The 20,011-nt window shown below is 40.9% G+C and overlaps 1 protein-coding gene and 1 long non-coding RNA gene across 2 annotated transcripts in view; one reads left to right on the top strand and one right to left on the bottom strand.

Annotated features, from left to right (window-relative positions):
• LOC308632714 overlaps positions 1-7,874 on the bottom strand; it is a 52,323-nt gene extending 44,449 nt beyond the window's left edge. Inside the window, exon 1 of the long non-coding RNA XR_014018635.1 lies at positions 7,753-7,874. This is a non-coding gene — a long non-coding RNA (uncharacterized lncRNA). The remainder of the gene's footprint in view (positions 1-7,752) is intronic.
• On the top strand, positions 332-8,872 carry LYG2 (lysozyme g2; the record flags this gene model as incomplete). The annotated part of the gene is made up of 5 exons (XM_081265008.1): positions 332-374; positions 4,393-4,533; positions 5,490-5,686; positions 7,140-7,278; positions 8,754-8,872. 5 exons carry the CDS (start codon positions 332-334, stop codon positions 8,870-8,872), a joined length of 639 nt encoding a protein of 212 aa, XP_081121134.1.
• Positions 8,873-20,011: the final 11,139 nt, after the last annotated feature.

Raw genomic sequence — 20,011 nt, 5'->3', positions numbered from 1 at the left:
AAATCAAGAAAAGGGACTATTTGTGAAAAATCAGCACAACAACTTTCTTTTAAGTGTGTGAGGGGTGACGTAGAAGATGTGTATAGGCTTGTATCCATATGAAACTGGATTCAAATGAACTAGGAAAGAGTATAAACCAATGAACCATCTACTGAGGCTGTCAGAATGCTATCTTGGAAATGGAAAATGGATACTGAATTAGAAATGACTCCAGGCTCTTTTTTTTTTTTTTTTAAATCAGAGCAACTTCTTTTAAGACATCTTTACATTTTAAAACTAATCACTTTCTATTTCAAATCAGAACAGGTCCTGGAGGATAAGAGTCACCACCATGCTACCCTCTGTTGTGTTTTTGGGACTTACAGTCCTCATTGGTAAGTCATGGATTGACATTTATCTTGGTTTGCATGGTGTCCATGAAAACCTCAAATATAGTCATAAACCAGAAAGAGCAATGCTTACATGTAATAGTAGAGTGAGCTCACCTGGCCTCCTTGGCCATCAATCAGATGCTTGTTTCCATAATTAGGAGTGTATTTTTCTTGCCAAGCAGGTGAAGAAAGTATCAGTAGGAATTTAAAATTTAAGTATTGATCAATCTACTTACTTCCTGCCTGATGGTGCACCTACTAGGCTTGAAATCTTATTAGCTGTAAACAGTGCTTTTGAAGGCAAGATATATAAAGGGAAAATTATCAATGCCAGGCAATGGAGAGAGAGAGAGAGAGAGAGAGAGAGAGAGAGAGAGAGAGAGAGAGAAATCCACCATCTGAGAGGAAATTGGGAGGAAGGTCCCTCACCCAACTAGGAAGTTCAGATCTGAAAGGCAAGTTCCAGAGAGGGCGTGGCAGTTGAAGGAGGCTTGGTGGTTTAATGTTAAAGGAAGAGCCTTCTGGATGGGAGTTCAGTAAAGGGCAGAGGAAGAAATGCATAAAAACTGTTAGGCATACAGTAAGCGGTCAGTGTGATCAAAACAGGGGATGTTTCTTGGGGGAAAGCTAGAAGGTAGGCTGATGAGATGGTAAGCGTCCTTGAATGAGAAAAGATCAAAACTTTAGCCTCAGAAAAATAAAGATCCATTGTAAGCAATGAACAAGTTAACTTTATTTAAAGACTAATGATTAAGAAGAAAGCATTTCTAAAATGTTTAATTATAAATTTGGAAAGGCAGGACTACCCCAACACAATAATTTCCAGTTACTGATGATCAAAAATGGGCAGCATAGTTTTACATTTTTATTCATTTCTAATTGCCAGGTGGGAGCAAAGTTAAAAAGCCAATGGATTAATTATGAACTACCATATTATCTGGATACAACTGAAAAGTGATTCTAATTTTAAAAGGGCCTTTTTAAAATGTCAGCACAAATAGTATAGCATTCATGGTCATATTCCAATTCTCTTAATGCAGTGGTTCTCAAGCTTTATGCATAAAAGGTAAATGGGAATCTGGTTAAATTATAGATTCTTTGGCCTCAAACTTAAAGATTCTGGCTCAGTTAATCTGGTACAAGGAGCATTTTGTTATAGTGTCAGAAAGCTGACTAATACATTCCCAATATCCTCACAGTCTCATAGAAAGAACTTGTCAAACTTTTGGTTTCTTGACAATCAAAGAGCTTAAAATGCCACCTTAGTTATGTTTTAATATGGCTCTCTCTTTGTTTGAGTGTGATTGAGGAACTTTTTAAAAAATACTTTTTGTCAATGGACTTTATGTATTCATATGTGATGCTGAGATTCAAACCCAGTGTCTCAAAGATTCAAACTCAGTGCTCTACCACTGAGCTACAACCCCAGACTGATTAACCATCTTTTTATGTTTAAGGACTGTTTTCAATTTTTGTCTATGAAATTTCTATATCTGCTGCTGATAATGTGATATTTAAACAGAGATCTAAAGATAGTCAGGCAGCAAATCATGTTGATACCTGGAGGAACAGCATTCTAGGCCAAAGGAAACTTCAGTGCAAGGGCTCCAGGCAGAAACCTGCCTCGTGTGTTGAAGGATAAGCACAGAGAAGAATGTGAGTGAGGGAAGGGAAGGAGAAGTTGGAAAAGGAGTAGAGGGTCAGATCAGGTGGAGTGTGGAGGACACAATGAAGACTTGGCCATTCCTCTGAGGGACAACTGAGAGATCCCATACATGTCCCCAGGATCACCTGGCTCCTGGGTGGAGAACTGTTAGCCAGAGTAGAGCAGGGAGGTAGGTCAGTATGCTGTTGGAAAAATCCTGATGGGCAATGATGCTGGTTTGGACCATGGTGGTAGCAGAGGGGGAAAGAGGAGTCAACTTCTGGATAGATGTTTTCCATCTACAGTCTCACTTCCCACCTGCACACCTAAATTTTACATATGGTCTCTGTTTTGGGAATATGTCATTCATTAGCTCAAATATGTCCCTCTGTATCTGGGGGAGCTGGTTCTGGGACTCCTACGGAGTACCAAAATCTGAGGATCCTCAAGACCCTAATATAAAACAGTATAGTATTTGCATAGAACCTATAAACATTCTCCCTTGAACTTTAAACCATTTCTAAATGACTTATATCTAATGAAATGCAAATACTATGAAGTAGTTATATGGTATCAGAGTGTTTTTACATTTTTTATTTTACTTATTTATTTGTTTGGGCAGTACTGGGGATTGAACTCAAGGCCTAAGTGCTCTACCACTGAGTTACTTTTCCAGTCCTATTTCTGTGTTATTTGGGAAATAATGACGATAAAATTTTAAATGTACAGTACAGGTGCAATTTTTTCCCACAACTGGATGAATCCCCAGATGCAGGGCCTGGGGATGAAGCAGCAGCTGTGTCTCCAATGTGCACTGTGAGCACCAGGCACTGCACCGGAGGCCTTGGAGGGGCCGATCTGACATCCTTCCTCTGTGGATCACATGGAAATCCACACTTCTTAGAGAGTGTAGTGGCTTTGCTGTTCCTACCACTTTTATTATCTGGATAGACTTCCTCAGTATCCTAAGATTATTTGAGAATTTTGTCATCTAACTTTCTGGTCTATTCCCACTTCCTTGTTTGCCTGATGATGGATGGCAGTGAGCTGTACCTGTATTTTTATTTGTTTTGGTTGAGTTTTGCTTTTGCATGCTTTTAAAAAGTTCATCTTTATAGTTACTCTGTTTTCCTTATAAAATAAATATTATAACAGTTCTACTCATTATATGCTTAATTCTAAAAAAGTATACAATTTCTTTATACTGTTATGTTAATCAGAATTGTACCTGTGGCATGTGGGTCAAATCCATCTCTCTATTAAAAAACACTGTTGATAATCCTAACAACTTGGGAGGCTGAGGCAGGAGGATTGAAAGTTCAAGGCCAGCATGGGCAATTTAGTGAGACCCTGTCTCAAAATAAAAATTAAAAAATGATTGAGGATGTAGCTCAGTGATAAAGTGCCCCTGGGTTCTATCCCCAGTACTATAAGCAAAACAACCCAACAACAACAAAAATTGTTTGTATCATTAAGTGATACAACATATATTTTTTTTCCCTGAAGTGCTGGAGATAAAATCCAGGACCTCACACGTGCTAGGCAAGTGCTTTACCACTGAGCTACGCTCCTAGCCCCAATATAGTGTCTTATATCAAATATTTTAATGAAGTAGATTCTTATAGCAGAGAATTATAATCTTAAATTACAAAGCAACAATTTTTGGAACTATGAGAACGAACGTTTCAATATTTCAGAAAATATCTCTTTTAGTAAATAGACCTGAATGAAACCATTCATGCCATAATAACAGAGTAAAAAAAATAAGAATTAGTTTATTTGGTAAGTTACATTTTTATTTCTAATTCTTTTAAATAGATTCAGAACCTCATCTTCATACCTGTAAGACACAAAATATGTTAACTTGTTATAGTATCTTTCTTTCTTATTTTTGTAAACAAAGGCAAATTGTTCATTGAAATGTTTACATCCTCATAAATACTGTCAAAAGTGTTTAAAAATATTCCCCAAAGTTCCTGCTTGAAACTCTCATAGTTGCCTGGGGGTGTAGCTCAGTGGTAAAGAGCATGCTTAGCACATGGGAAGCCTGGATTTGATCTCCAGCACAGGAAAATAAAATTGGTGGCTATTTTAATTTGGTCAAGCTGCAACAAACATATTTGAGACCCATACAATTTAATTTTCATAATACTTTGTGTGGTGTTTTAAAACTAAAGTACTGTAGTTAAAAACAGAGTCAAAAGGTTGGAGCAGAGTGGGAAGAGGGCACTTCTGTTTTGACTGATGTGTTGAAAATGATAAACAGGACTTGAGGACTAAGTCTATGGCCTTTGGTTTAGCAGGAATTTGTGTTTTAATAGCAGCTCAAGCAACACCTTCTCACAGGTTTTTCATGCATTATCATTTTCCCCCCAGGCACTTCCAGGGGTTCCTACCCGTTCACTCATTCCATGGACAGTCACCTGCATCCTCGCCTGTACCACGGCTGCTATGGGGACATTATGACCATGGAGGCTTCCGGGGCCCCCTGTGACATAGACAATTTGATTAACTGCGGTAAGTGAATGACAAAGCAAGTGTTTGGCCTTCTCCCTTTCATCATTTCCAGATTCCTTCTGGAAGTTAACTTAATTTCTAAAAGGTGTCATCGTCATTATAACAATCATATCAAAAAATTTAAAGTTAAATAAGAATAGACTCCTGCCCAACCTAACAAACCTTTTCTACCCCACCACCCGACCTTTTCCAATCTTGTCCAGATGTGTGTATTTCTACATGTTGAGACTACTCCTTAAATTACACATTAGTTTTTCTGGCCTCATTTTCTTGTTAGGCTTACTTCACTTAAGCACATGAAGAATAAAGGTTTTTTGGTTTTGTTTGTTTGGTTTTTTTTTGGGGGGGGGGTTCCTTTTTTTAAAGGTCTTGCTGTATTGTCCAGGCTGGCCTTGAATTCCTGGGCTCAGGAGATTCTCCTGCCTGAACCTTGCAAGTAGCTGGGACTAGGGCCCATGACTGCACCCAGCTTAGAATGAGCATTTTGAAGCAAGTCTCTTGCTCTTTGTACTTCCTTCCCTTTGTAATCCTGTTTCAAATCTCCCTTGTGATGTTATCCCAGTATTAGAGGTTCAGAGATGGAAGGAACTACAAGGTGGCATGGAATCCCTCATCTTTAATTTATAGATCTCAGTGCTGAGGTCAGTAGGGAGGAGGGACTTCCCCTAGCACACACTAGGTGGTGGGATAGCTGAACAAGATTCAGTCTAGACTGGCCAACTGCTAGACCAGGCATCTTCTCAAGGCACCCATATGGCTGAAAGGAGAAAGAGAAACAGCAGAAGTGGCCCCTGTCAGGGGCTGTGGATATGTCAGGGTTTCTGCCGTCCGGTGTCAAAAGGACATCATAGAAATGGTTGTTCCCAGCTGTGGGCAGCACAGGGGCTGTGGCTAAATTAGTATGCATTGGGAACAGTGTGCTTCTGAAGCAAACACTTTCTTTTCTATTGGTTTAGGGATCCGTGGCTCTGAAATGTTTGCTGAGATGGACTTGAAGGCCATAAAGCCTTATCAGACGCTGATCAAGGAAGTGGGGCAGAGGTACTGCATTGACCCTGCTGTCATCGCAGCCATCATCTCCCGAGAAAGCCATGGTGGCACTGTTCTTCAAAAAGGCTGGGACCACCGGGGACTTAAATTTGGCCTGATGCAGGTATTTAGCTAGAGACTTTCCACCAGCCACTTGGTCCTTCCTTGCAGAAGCTCAACCCAACTGAAATCCCTTTGCATGCTTCTGGGACCCCAGGCTCTGCAGTGTTTCTCCACAAGTGCTTCAGCGATGCTTGCTCTGACTTTCTGTAACACATCTTTGGTATTTCATCCAAGGGTTATTACCAGTTATTCAATATTTTCTTGAATAAGAAAATTAATTCAGTAGTATTTTATATGTGTCATAACTACAATTCCGCAGTAAATAATATACAATCTACTTCAATAGTGAAAGGGCACTCATTATTACAGGTGTCTTCTTGGAATTCTTAAATTTTTAAATTTCATCCATGAAAATAAAAACACTATATAATTACTTGAACCAACATTTTCCTCCAGGTAAATTGGAGGAAGGGGATTCAAATTATCAGCCTATTTGAGTTTAGGCTGTATTGTATTTATTTTTCCCTCATGATATTGGGGTTTGAAACCAGGGTCTCATGCATGCTAGTCAAGCTCTTTACAACTGAGCTATATCCTCAGTCCTTTGGCTCTTAATGAATGATTGAATTAAGTACTGAATTAATTTTGCAGCCCTGGGAATTAATTTGTAGCCCCAGGGCTGCAAAATTAATTCAGTAGTTAATTAACCTCAAGGTGCTCTACCACTAAGCTACATTTCCAGTCCTTTTTATGTTTTTATTTTGAGACAGAATCTTGCTACGTTGCTTAGGACCTCACTAAGTTGCTGAGCCTGGCCTCAAACTTGCAATTCTCCTGCCTCAGCCTCCCAAGTCACTGGAATCATAGGTGTATATCATGGGCCTGGCCTTTCAGGCTCTGTTTTAAATTGTTTGTAGAAACACAGATTTCTAGACTTCCCAGTTAGAAACAAATTTTTATTTGAATTAGATGGATTTTTTTTTAACTACAAATGTCTAGACTTTGGGTGCCAATCTTTTTTTTGTTGTTGTTGTTTTAACATCTTTTTGTCCCCCTTCTCCTCTCTTTGTTTATCAGAGTGCCTAGCTAACACTGTGCGTGTCTGCTTCTCCCAAATCTTTATTTTTCTGACTCTTTTCCTTATGAAAGACAGTACAGTAGAATTGACTTTGGGGGGAAAGATGTCACAGGAAAGATGTCAAGGGGGCTGGGGATGTGGCTCAAGCGGTAGCGTGCTCGCCTGGAATGCGTGCAGCCCGGGTTCGATCCTCAGCACCACATACAAACAAAGATGTTGTGCCCGCCGATAACTAAAAAACAAATATTAAAATTCTCTCTCTCTCTACCTTTCTCTCTCTACCTCTCTCTACCTCTCAAAAAAAAAAAAGAATTTAAAAAAAGGAAAGATGTCAAGGCCAGCATCTATGAATTTTAACACACTGAAGAGAAATTAGGATCAGCAGAATGTTGTATTTCCTTGACCAAATGCTGATATTCTTATCTGAATTTTCTAGCTCGATAAACAAATCCACCACCCTGTTGGTTCCTGGGACAGCAAAGAGCACCTTTTGCAAGGCGCTGGTATTCTAACAGATAGAATTAAAGCCATCCAGAGAAAATTCCCCAAGTGGAGTGCTGCTCAACACCTGCAAGGTAGGCAATACTTTTCGTGCTTTGTTGAAATGAGCAGTGGATGAGACTATGAGATGCCAGATGGGCCCTGAACCTCCCTAAGAGCATTCCCACTGGGTCAGCAGGGGGCTGGGAGGAGCTGTGGAAGAGATGCAGCACATTCTCTGAACCATGAGTGGTCCACCTTCACCAGTTTCCTTTATCCTTCTTCAGGATATCCAGGTTCTTACTGCATCTCTTGTTTTATATTGAGCCACTGAGTGATGCCTTGAGAGTTAATGCAAAAGTTAACACAAAAGAATGCCTTTACCTTCTTTTCCTTGGCTTTCTCCTGATGCAAGAAGTTATTAATCATTTTCTAAATTGCTTGAATAAACTGATTCTGAGCATTCTGAGGCTTCAAGTACCCTGATAAGTCCACCCAGTCATCTCGGGCATGGCTCAACAAAGGCCCACCTTGAGTACAGCATCTTGCAGATGGACTTCACTACTCACCTATTTCTTCTGCATTTTCTGTGACTTTGGAGATACCATAATACAGCCAGACATCTCAGCTAGAAAGACAGATTGTTTTCTTAGCTCACTGCCTTCTTCTTTCTTCGCACCTGGTCCACCAATTCCTGTTTTCCTCCTGCAGATGCAGAGTTATGTGTAAATCTTCTTTCTTTCTACACTTTGTCTGAATTCAGAACAATTTTCTATTTTCTCTTTCAAGGGCATTGAAAGAAGAAATCAGGATCAGGATTTTTTTCTCTTGACACCAGAGCACAGCACAATTATGTTAAGATACATAAGTAACTGTTGAAGATAAAATTCTAGGGTAAAATAGCACATGCAAGTTCATGAACCTGTACAAGAAATGAATACAGGTAACTTTCACTCAGTGTGGCACATCAAGTGTGCTCAAAAACATGTACTGAATGACTTGGGAGGCTGAGGCAGGAGGATCACAAGTTCAAGGACAGCCTCAGCAACTTATCAAGGCCCTAAGCAACTTATTGAGGCCCTGTCTCTAAATAAAAAATATAAAGGGCTGGGGATGTGGCTCAGTGATTAAGTGCCTGTGGGTTCAATCCCCAGTACCAAAACAAACAAACAAACAAACAAACAAACGTGCTGAATGAATGAATGAGTAGGTGAACATGAGTGAATTATTGAATAAATGAGAGATTGTTACAATCTCAGACAGAAGATTTGCAGGCATCTATTTCTGCCAGCTCAGGACTACATAAAACTCAAATATGACTCTCATAGGAAGAAAATCAACAATCAGAGAGAGAGAGAGAGAGAGAGAGAGAGAGAGAGAGAGAGAGAAGATGGAATCTTCTTAGTGATTCTCAGGGTAGCATATCCTTTCAGTAAGAGAGGAAGGGAAGCAAGCATTGGGAATACAGGCTTTGGAAGATTTGCCTGGAGGGCTGGGATATCCTGGGAATGCTTGAATCTTATTTCTGTTACAGTTAATATGGAGTCTAAACCTCTCTCTTTCATTTCAGGTGGTCTCTCTGCCTTTAAGTCAGGAATCGAAACCATTGTCACCCCTGCAGATATAGACACTGACCTCGTCAATGATCTTCTTGTCCGAGCTAAATTCTATAGAAGACATGGCTTCTAGGCAAAGCCCTATAAATGAACCATGTTGCTTGGGTATCAAATGCTCCCTATTTAAGTTTGATACGAATGTGTTGTACTTCACCCTGACACAACATGGTTGAAATTATGAAAGAAAATTTATTTCTGAATTTCTTAATGAAAGTAAGGATTAAAAGAAGAAGAATGAGAGGGTTGGAGATGTAGTTCAGTGATAGAGCCCTTGCCTAATATACACAAGGCTCTGGATTCAACCCCAGTGCCACATGCACACACACAAATAATAAGTAAAGACAAAAGAAAATTACCCAGTTCACAATATAGCTCCCATGAAATGTACATAGACATACATACAATTGCTTTGTAGCCAACGTGAATATTATGGCATTGACATCTACACATTCTAACAAGACTTCATTTTAGCCCATGACTTCAATACCCACCTGTACTCCATCTACCAGAATTACTAACAGGAAGTTAAGTGAGCCTGACCTGACCCTTTGTCCTTTTCTTGACATCTTCCCAAATTGCAAGGGCTTTGCTCATGAGAAGCTCCTAGTTCATAAGCCAGGTAACCCATGTGACAATGGAGAAGCTGGGGAGAGAATTCTAGCTCCATAAGTGGTGGAGAGCTGATGGAGGTGATGCTAACCTTCAAGCGAAGTGTGTACATCCTTCAGGCCCACACCAACTCCTGTGTTTCCTTCTCTTGTTTGCTGAAGGTCCATGGACTGGCTTCTTCTATATTCAGTCATTGTCACAAACTCTTTCTAAGGGGTCTGTTGCCTACAAAAGAAGGCTGAAGATAAAAGCATTTGACACTGGCATTAATTTGGTCCCGTGGATGCAAACATAAAGCAATTTTTTATTGCTTAAAAAATTCTGAAAAATTTTAAGCAATAAAAGGAAATTACTAGAAGGCTATCTGATGATTCCCAGAACTAAAACAGAGAAAGGGGTGGTGGGAGGAACCAGGCAACTCTGGTCCTGGAGAGCAATTGGTTAAGCATACTTTGTAGCATCCCACCAGGTGAAACCACCAGCACCCTCACTGCACAGATGTACTCCAAAGACACACCCGCCCCCCGGCACCATCCTTTCAGCTCTCTGCTCTGTATTCAAGGCCCCATGTGTGTGGTGTGGGGATGGGATGTGGATTCTTTCAGTTGAGCACCTGTCCTTTGGCTGCTTTGCTCTTTGGTCTTGCCCAGACTACCTATGATGGAGAGGAGACAATTCTCTAGAAGGAAATTGAATCACCTTGGTGATGTTTACTTGTGTGTCAGGAGAGGACACCATAATATATAGGAGTATAAAGCTCACAGAGTCCATCCAGGTGGCCCCTGCTGGACTGGTAGCTCCATCTGGAGAAGTTCAATGGATAGTACTGCTTGTCCAATCTCTTTCTGAGAAGGAGTCCTACCTGAGAGCCACACAGAGAAAGCCAACTAAACCGTTCTCTGCCCAGTGACCTCTTATCCTGCAGCATAATTGTCTTTGGTTAAGGATGGTTAGTTGAAGCCCAGACTACATCAGTTGTTAAATATTTTGATTCTCATCCCTGTATATGAACAATTCACAATGTTCTTCAGAAGTCTCTTTTGCTCAATAATGATTTCTTCTGGGCTTTACCCAGAAACATTCATTTCATCTAATCCCCAGCCCCTTCAATGTCACTACTACAAGTATAAAATACATTTAGACAAGATAATTTCCAAGTGATTTGAAAAACAAGAATTAGTACACTGTCGGGTATGATGGTGTATGCCTTTAATCCCAGTGGCTCACTAGGCTGAGGCAGGATGATTGTAAGTTCAAAGCCAGCCTAAGCAACTTAGCAAGATCCTAAGCAACTTATAGAAGACCTGTCTCTAAATATAAAAAGGGATGGGGATGTGGCTCAGTGATTAAGTGCTTCTGAGTTCAAACCCCAGTATCCACCCCCCCCCAAAAAAAGAAATAATATACTGACTTATACCATGAACTTATTCCCCCGGTATTCTCTTTAGGACTGAGTTGCACAGACTCCATACTTGAGATGTCTTAGGTCTTAGTTGGGTTCCCCCAGAAGCAAACTGAACAAAGATTTCAGTGCAGTAGTTTATTTTGGAGGTGCAGGGATCACTGGTATGAAGAGGCTCAGTGATCCAGTGAAGGGAAGACCAGCAATAAAACAAGCATCATTGAGTTACCTACCATGGTGGGCTCCAGGGCCCGATCCTGCAGGAAAGCCACTATTGGGGAATAGGACAAAACACACACCTCAAAAATACTCTATCCAAGGGACAGGAGCCGGAGTATAGAGACATTGGTTTCTGAGAGTCATTTGTTGAGGGTCTACCTCGTAGGATGGGATGAGGAAGGATTCTTAGCTACTGTGATCTGCTAGGAAATTTTTATTGTATTTCCAAGGAGAAGAGGCTGTAGTCACAGAGAAGCAAACCAACTGAGAATTCTGAGAGGTCCAGGGATATGAGAGGGACCTGACGGCCTCTGCTTCCCAAGGGTTAGGCACTCTCCAAGGCTAAGAAGTCTCCATTCCTCCAACATGGCTTGTTTTCATGTGTGACTTAATAGCTTGATACAAACAATACGGAAATGATTCACAAGCTTCATTTGCCTTATAATTTCCATGCCAGTATTCTACACAGTGTATAGAATGATTAGTTAGATGGGATAGAATTGTCCTAGTCTTTACCATATACCCATCTCTAGCACATCAGCTGATTCTCAGGAATTTGCTGAGGAAAATGTCAAAGATGTCAGACTCAAATGTGGTTTTATTAAATTGTCATTCTTGATTTTCTTTATATTTTTTGCCTTTGTCCCCTTCAGGGATAAGGGATCGTTTCATGTCTATGTCCTATGATATAAAATATTACTTCATCTAAAAACTGAAGTCATACTGAAAGATAAAGAAATGTTGTTTTATAAGTAGTTTTAGATGCAAAAAAAATATATTTTTTTAAATATTTCCCTATCTGGACTTACTCATGATTAACTTCTCATTCTTTCTTTCTCTTGGCCTTCCATGTCTCACATGCCCTGGGACCTGTGACACCATAAGAAATATGTGCAGGCACAGTGACACATACCTGTAACCCCAGATACTCGGGAGACTGAGGCAGAAGGATTGCAAGTTTGAGGTCAGCCTAGGCAATTTAGGGAGACCCTGTCTCAAAATAAAATTTAATAAGGGCTGGGGTTGTAGCTCAGTGGTAGAGTACTTGCCTAATATGGGCCAACACACACACACACACACACACACACACACCAAAAAAAAAAAAATCCCCAGTACCACAGAAAGAGAGAGTGATGGAGAAAGAGGGGAAGAAAAAGAAGGAAGTTAGTTTGATATTTGGTCTGTGCTGCATTGTATGTGGGAAGCGAGGGGAAAATGTCTCAGTAATGTTCTCATTGTTGATGTCTAAGGTCCCGTGCAGTATGGATACATTCCATTTTATAACATTAGGGAGGAGAAATATCCTCTAGTCAGATACAATGTCCATCCCCATGGTACCATCAGGTAAAAGAGACACAACCATTCCACATAAAGACTGTTCAAATACACCAATTCTCCCCACACATTTTTACTTAATCCCATCACCTCCTGTGTTCCTAACCGCAGCCCCCATTACAACTCTATTGGCAGGCTTAGGTTTTACAATACTGGATGGAGAAGGGTGTGCCAGGTAAACACAGTGTCTATCCTAAAATATGCAGGTAAAACACAACTCCTCTGCCCAAAGCCTTCCATAATCCCATCAACTCCTTTGTGCTCTCTCATGGCAGGGTTTCATGGATGGGTTTTGGTTCCACAGTGCTTGGGGCTCCCATATTAAAGAGTCCTGGGACTTCTCCTCTGCACCCCCTGACCATTTTTCCACTTCAGCACACAAGGCTTTGGATTCCCATGAGGGGCTGGGCCAAGGGACTTTAGTCCTTTTGTCAACCTACACCTTGATTAACCTGCCTAACTACTGCCCCAGAGAGCTAGTCAGGTTTCTCACTGTCAACTTTGCCTTTTAAGTTTTCTCCAAGCTGGGGTGAGTAGAGCTGCTACAGTTTGGATCTGGAATGTTCCCTGAGGGCTCATGTGCTCAAGACTTAGTCCCTGTTTGGCAGTTTTGGGAGGTGGTGGAGCCTTTAAGAGATGGAGCCTCATAGGAAGTCTTTGTCATTGGGGGCATGCCCAAGAGGGATATTGGGACCCAGCCTCTTCATCTTCCTCTCTGTCTGTTCTGGGTGCTATGAGGTGAGCAGCTTTGCTCCATCATTATGGTCTGCCCCTCTACAGGCCCAAAAGCAATGGGCCAAGTGACCACAGAAGGAAGCCTCCAGAACTGTGAGCCAAAATAAATCTTTTATCTCTGTGTTGATTTATCTCAGGTATTTGTTACAGTAAGGGAAATCTGATGAATGAAAAGCAGACTTTGTTGAGGGATCAGCTGGTGTCCTTTAGTCTCATACAACCTTTAGTATTTCTTTATTAAAACCTTTCTTTTAATCCCATCAATGTCTGTTTTTACTCATTCCATTTTTTCATGATCATCTAAAAATTTCCACACTGCAGATGCAAATCTGGAGATGTGCCTTTTTTATTTTCCTTTGTTTCACACCTGTCAATATTTGCTTTATCTTCCTTATTTCTTAACAATTTCCACCCTGTTAAAACCTGCTCTTTGACTCTCCTCTCATTTTTTCCCCCATTCTCGTCTCAATTCACCTAATCTATCTGCATTATAAGACCCCCAAAGGGAAGCTGAGATAGCAAATTCAATAAAGCTTTCCAAACTGTACTTTGGGTTTGCAGCAGCAAGGCTACATGCCCATCCATGTTTCAAGGGGTAGTGTCAGCCACAGAATCTTCCCTGACCTGAGTAACAGGCATATTCAGGGGATGAACATCCTGGTGATTGAAAAACCAGTTCCACATGAACAGCTCCATCCAGGGTGATCCACTTGTCATTTAGAGAAGGAGAGGGACAGTTCCCTTCTCAAGGTAAACAGACCCTACAGTGACTTTTATCTAGTCCACGAGGCTAGCTGTTCCCCCTGGAATACCCTCCCTGGATCATGCATAGCCCTTGTGATTGCTGTTATGCCAGATTCGTGGGACCCCAATAGACCTCCAGCAGCCGAATCCGATGCAATCACACAAGAGTCTTTATTGCAAGCTCGAGCCTGGGCTCACAACCAATCCCGACTCATTGGTCCCAGGGAGTGAGTCCTGGTCCTTTGTTCAGTGAGATTTTATAGGTTTTGGAGGGATACTCTATGTGTCACAACATCACACAGCAAATCATTCCATACCGTGGGAAAAATCAAACAACTCTTAATATTGATTAGCACATTTAATGGCGGGAACAAGTTGGGTAGGGATGATTGGTTAGTACAATAGGGGGATTCGTTTGAACTGATTGGTTTAGGCCACAAGGGTTATACGTGCTAAACTACATGGTTTCCCAACATGTTATCAACCACTATAAACTACTTGGGGGTCATCTGGCATTCCAGGTATTTTGCCTGTCTCATGCTGATTGGAGGTTGCTACGGGGGTTGCTATGGGTCCTCACCTAGCTTAACTGAGTCAGGGACACCTGGCGTCACAGACCTCTCCTGTTATTTACAGACAAACAACTCAGCAGGGTGGGTGTGTGCTTAGGAGTGCTCTGTGGGTTTTTCCAAGGACAAGGGTCACGCCCCCTTCCTTGGACAGGCTTTGCTCTGAGGTAGAGGCTGGTTTCTCAAAAATGGAGTCACATTAGTTTCTCAATTGCTCCATGGTGAGCTATGGGTCCTGCGTCAACTGGAACATGCTCTTCTACTCTGCAGCATTTGAATCAAGGATACTGCCCCTAAATCAGTCACCCTCACACTCCGCTTCAATGAAGGCTCTCAAAAAGCTGATGGTACTGATCTACAACATGAAGCAACTCCTTCCCACTACACCCCTGGTTTCAGTAGTCGCTTGGTTTTGTCCTTTGTCCTTCAGCCACACAGATTACTGTCTCAGTAACCAGAGATCTTAGGGGTAGTTTCTGTTGTCCTTGCACACTGACTGCCCTGGGGAGATAGCTTTGGGGTCCCAGCTCAGATTCCACTGACATCTAAGTTTGGTCTAGCATCAAGGTCACCCCTGTCTTTTCATTTTAGCTGTCAGAGATAAAAATAACCAGATGACAATTTTACCTTTTTCTTATTAGTCTACATTTCCTTATGCATCTAGTGAGCCATCTCTAAATACCACTGGTACCTTTAAGAGCTGATATTAATATAGCTAATTCTCCACACCAAAGGTGACCAAGTGGCCACTCAGGAATCAAAGGTTCCTCATCCAAGGCCCTTTCATGTTTCCATAAGCCAGGGCTGTTCTGGTAAATCCCAATTCACCAATGCCAAATGCTCAATAGGACAAAATTCTATATTCCTACTATTCAAGAACGAATCTGAAAAATGGGACGGTTGGGGAGACTAAAGGATATAACGTACTCTCTTTCAGTTAAAAATATAAATCCAGAATGAAATATGAAAAGTAGTAGCCCAAAACCTTGGAGAGGCAACAAATGCAGGTAGGCTCTGGATACATTTAAATTCTTGGAAAAAGGAAAGACATTTAGTGATTTACCCATTTTTCCAGTGCTTAATATGACGACCGATGGGCCTCAGCTCATGTCATATGGAGCCACTAAAACTCAGAAAGAAATACAAAGTCTTCCTGGCTTGAAGACTATCAGGGGGTAGATTTCAAGGAAACCATTGCAGCTAGAAAGTGATGAGAAGTCAAAGATAAGAATGAATCAGAGGGGCTCCCCAGCTTCCACAAAGACTGGGTTTAACTCACCCCCAATTTTTTATCCAAGTCCTGAATCACACATGCACAGGTGGACTTCAAATGGCCCAGCTAAGAACTGGAAATTCACTTGCTGCCCATCAGAAAGGACCCAGAGTTTGAAGTTTCAGTTTAGCCAGATTAATCGTCTGCTAAAACAAATCAATAATTTTCAGAGAAACTTAATAGAATCCAGAGTCTTTACAAAGTATTTTTCACAGTGTCTAAGTTACAACCCCAAATTAGTTACATATAACTTATAATAAATAGGAAGGAACTGGGGGTATAGTGTTGTGGTAGAGTGCTTGCCTAGCAAACATGAAGCCCTGAGTTAAATCCCCAGCTCTGTGAAGAAGGAGGATGAGGAACAGGAGAGGAGGAGGAAAAGGAAACAGGAGGAGGAAGGAGAGCAGGAGCAGGAAAATGTAGTCCATACTCAAGAGAGAAATCAATAATGGGAAGAGGTCCCAGATGTTAGAATTGACAGACATGGATTTAAAATCATCTATTATATATGTTCAAAAATGTAAAGGAAGGCGTGGCAAAGTGGTGCACACCTGTAATCCTGGTGACTTGGGAGGTTGAGGCAGGAGGATTGTAAGTTCAAGGCCAGCTTGGGAAACTTAGTGAGATACAGTCTCAAAAATTAAAAAAATAAAAATAAAAATGGCTAGGGATGTGACTCAGTGGTTAAGCACCCAGGGGTTCAATTCCTGTTACATGCCCCACCACACACACACACACACACACACACACACACACACACAAAGAATAAAGCTGAGCTGTGGGTGTGTCTCAGTGGTAGAGCAATTGCCTAAGGTGTGTGAGGCCCTGGGCTCTATCCCCAACAGTGCAATAAAGTCAACAACAACAATTACAGTGCTATGAACCTTTTTGTTACAAGTCTTTTTTTGTACACACATTCTTTTTATTTCTCTTCAGTAAATACCCAGGAATGAAATTGCTGGATCATAGAATAGATGTCTAACTTCACAAGAAACTCCTAATTTTTTTTCCCTAAGTATTCTTTTTTTTTTTTTTTTAAGAGAGAGTGAGAGAGAGGGAGAGAGAGAGAGAGAATTTTAATATTTATTTTTTAGTATTTGGCAGACACAACATCTTTGTTTGTATGTGGTGCTGAGGATCGAACCCGGGCCGCACGCATGCCAGGCGAGCGCGCTACCGCTTGAGCCACATCCCCAGCCCCCTAAGTATTCTTAACAGTTTACACTCCCATAAGTGCCGGGTTTCTGTTCTCACGACTAAAAGGCTCAGGAGTCACTCCAGTTAAACTGGGCTAACTGGGCTGCACGAAATAACCACACAAGAGACACAAATATCTTTTTCTTTGGGGTCGCTGTGACAGCTTCTCCGACCTTAAGGGTCCACAGAAAGAGAGAGAGAGAGAGAGAGAGAGAGAGAGCGCTGACCCCTTTTATTGAGGAGAAGCTATTCAAATGAGGCAAGGGGTCAGGTTTCAGGGGGCTGAGTATCTTCATGATGTCCACTATCAGCAGGTTGACTGACACCTGGGTAGGCCACAGCCAAGGGCACAGTAAGAGAAGGGGATACACACAAGGCACTTCCATGGAAGATTTTATCGTAAACAGGGCAAGAGGTTATATTACAAAGGAACAGGTGAGCATAGCTTCACCCATAGGCTGTAGCAAGACACACCCATGCACGAGACACCGACCCTCGCACCCAAGAAGGGTGCCACATTTTTGCACTGAGCGCCTTAGCACCAGTCGGGGAGTGTAACTCAGTCATGTGTAAGGTTGGCTTCCCACACACAAGCAATGAGTGAAGAGTTTAATTTGCTTCATATTCCTCCTACACTCCTGTGGTTAGTCTCAATTTTAATTTTTCTAATGGGAATGCAATGATAACCCGTGATGTTTTAATTTGTACTTTCCTAGTGGTTAATAAGAATTTTGTCATATGCTTATTGGTCATTTATTGCACAAATCAACCCTCTTTTGCTTTGTGCCTTTAAAATCTTACTAAAATGGGTACAGTGGTGCATGTCTGTAATCCCAGCGGCTTGGAAGGCTGAAGCAGGAGGATCACATGTTCAAGATCAGTCTCTGCAACTTAGCAAGACTCTGTCTCAAAAAATAAAAAAGGCTAGGGATGTAGCTCAGTGATAAAGTGCCCCTGGGTTCAATCAATTTCCATTCATCATAAGAATTTCTTATAAATACAAACCCCAAGCTGGGAAAACATAGTTATGATGTGTGTGTGATATATATATATATATCAGAATATATATATGTATGTGTGTGTGTATGTATGTGTATATATATATATATATATATATATACACACATACAGATGAAAGTTTATATTTAGAATACACAATATAGTTCTAAAATAAATTTAAAAAACAAAAATTAGTAAAAATTTTTGTTTTTGTTTTTGCTTTGTACTGGGAATTGAAAAGTTTTTGTTTTTGCTTTTGTTTTTTTTGTACTGGGAATTGAACCCAGGGTTGCTTAACCACTGAGCCACATCCCCAGCCCATTTGGTATTTTATTTAGAGACAGAGTCTCACTGAGTTGCTTAAGGCCTCACTAAATTGCTGAGGTTGGCCTTGAATTCATGATCCTCCTTCCTCAGCCTCCCAAGCTGCTGGGATCCATCATGCCTGGTAAGAAGTGATCTTTTTTTCTTTTTTATGTGGTGCTAAGGATCAAGCCCAGAGCCTCACATGTGCTAGGCAAATGCTCTGCCACTGAGCCACAGCCCCAGCCCTTTCATCGATTTTTGTCATTATTATTTTTTCCATATCAGACAAGTAATGTGCCCAGAAGGTTTAGAGGGAGGCACATCTCACACACAGCATGAACACCCAATATCATGTTTATTAACTGAAAATGTGTGGCACCCCCTCCTCTACCAATGCATCTTAATTAAGCTTCTTCAGAGACCCTCACCACAATTTTTCTTGTTAATAAAATATCAGTCAAAAAGATCTCTGCAGAAGGGCTTAATGGGCTCAAAAACTGACAAAAACAACCAAGCTGAAACTAAGCTATGGAACAAAAGCCAATACTTAACTAATCCTTGAATATGAGAAAGAAGGGATACTTCCCACCCTATTTTCTGTTGCTCTACTCTGTCTTGCAAAAGCTAATTTTGGTTGTGAACCTCTGACTGTCATAAGAAATGAAACAAAAAGCACTTTCTGAGAACTTTGATGTTGACTCCTCTGCATGTAAATCTCCCTCACCGCCCCCACCCCACACTGGATATTCAGTTCAAAGAAATTTTAGTCATTGTCCAGAGGAGAATGTTTTAGGCTATCCAACAGACTCTCTGGACCCTGCAGTTTATTAACCTGCTTCTTGATAATTCCTTGGGTGTCCAGCCTTTTCTGTCCCACTTCAAAAGGATCAATATTATTATTTTTCTTTATCTTATTTTATGGTTTTAATTTGTGCTTCTTTTCTTTATCTAATGATTGTCCTCTACACACTGCTTTAGTTGCATGATACATGTCTGGATATATTTTATTATCAGTTAGTTTAAAATATTTTCTACTTAGATCTTCAGGTTATTTAGAAGTATGTTGCTTAATCTTCAAACATTTGGAGATCTAATATCTTTACATTATTTATGTTTAAATTTAAGTTCATAGTGGTTAAGGAACATATTGTATATGATTTCAGTTCCCTAAAAAGTTGTTGAGCTGATGGTGGGGGTGTATGACTATAATCTCAGCTACTGGGGCAGGGGTGGGGGGGCTAGGAAACTTAGTGAGACTTGTTTCCAAAAGTTTACGAAAAGGTGGGGAAAGGACAGTTGGCTAGCATGCATGAGGTCTTGGGTTCAAATCCCAGTTCCATTAGGGGAAAAAAAAAATGTTTTGAGATTCTTTATGGCCCAGAATGTTTATTTTGGAAAGTGCAGTACATCTGCATTTGAAATAAATGTGCATTCTGCAGCACATTTATTGATGTAATACTCTATATAAGTAAAAATAGGGCAGTTGAGTTACTATGCTATTTCCATCTTTTGTTTCTAAAGATGCAGAAAAAAGTGTGTGTGGGAGCGAGCATAAAGCACTCTGGCAGGGAGGTTGAGAAGCAGACCTTGTAGGGCCCCTTGAGAAGGGAAGGCCAGTGTTTGGGGGGTTCTGAAAACAACTCTGAAAAAACTGACAAAAACAACCAAGCTGAAACTAAGCTATGGAAAAAAGCCAATACTTAACTAATCCTTGAATATGAGAAAGAAGGGATACTTCCTACCTATGTTAAGCAAATTATCTCATTTCTAGAAAAACAAGGCAAATAACATCACAGGGGTTTCAGAAACAACCTTGTTCATGTC

This window comes from Spermophilus citellus (assembly GCF_964194105.1).
Source record: "Spermophilus citellus genome assembly, chromosome: 13".
Classification (NCBI taxonomy): domain Eukaryota; kingdom Metazoa; phylum Chordata; class Mammalia; order Rodentia; family Sciuridae; genus Spermophilus; species Spermophilus citellus.
The sequence above is the reverse complement of the archived record's forward strand: the minus strand, read 5'-3'. Positions and strand labels throughout refer to the sequence as shown.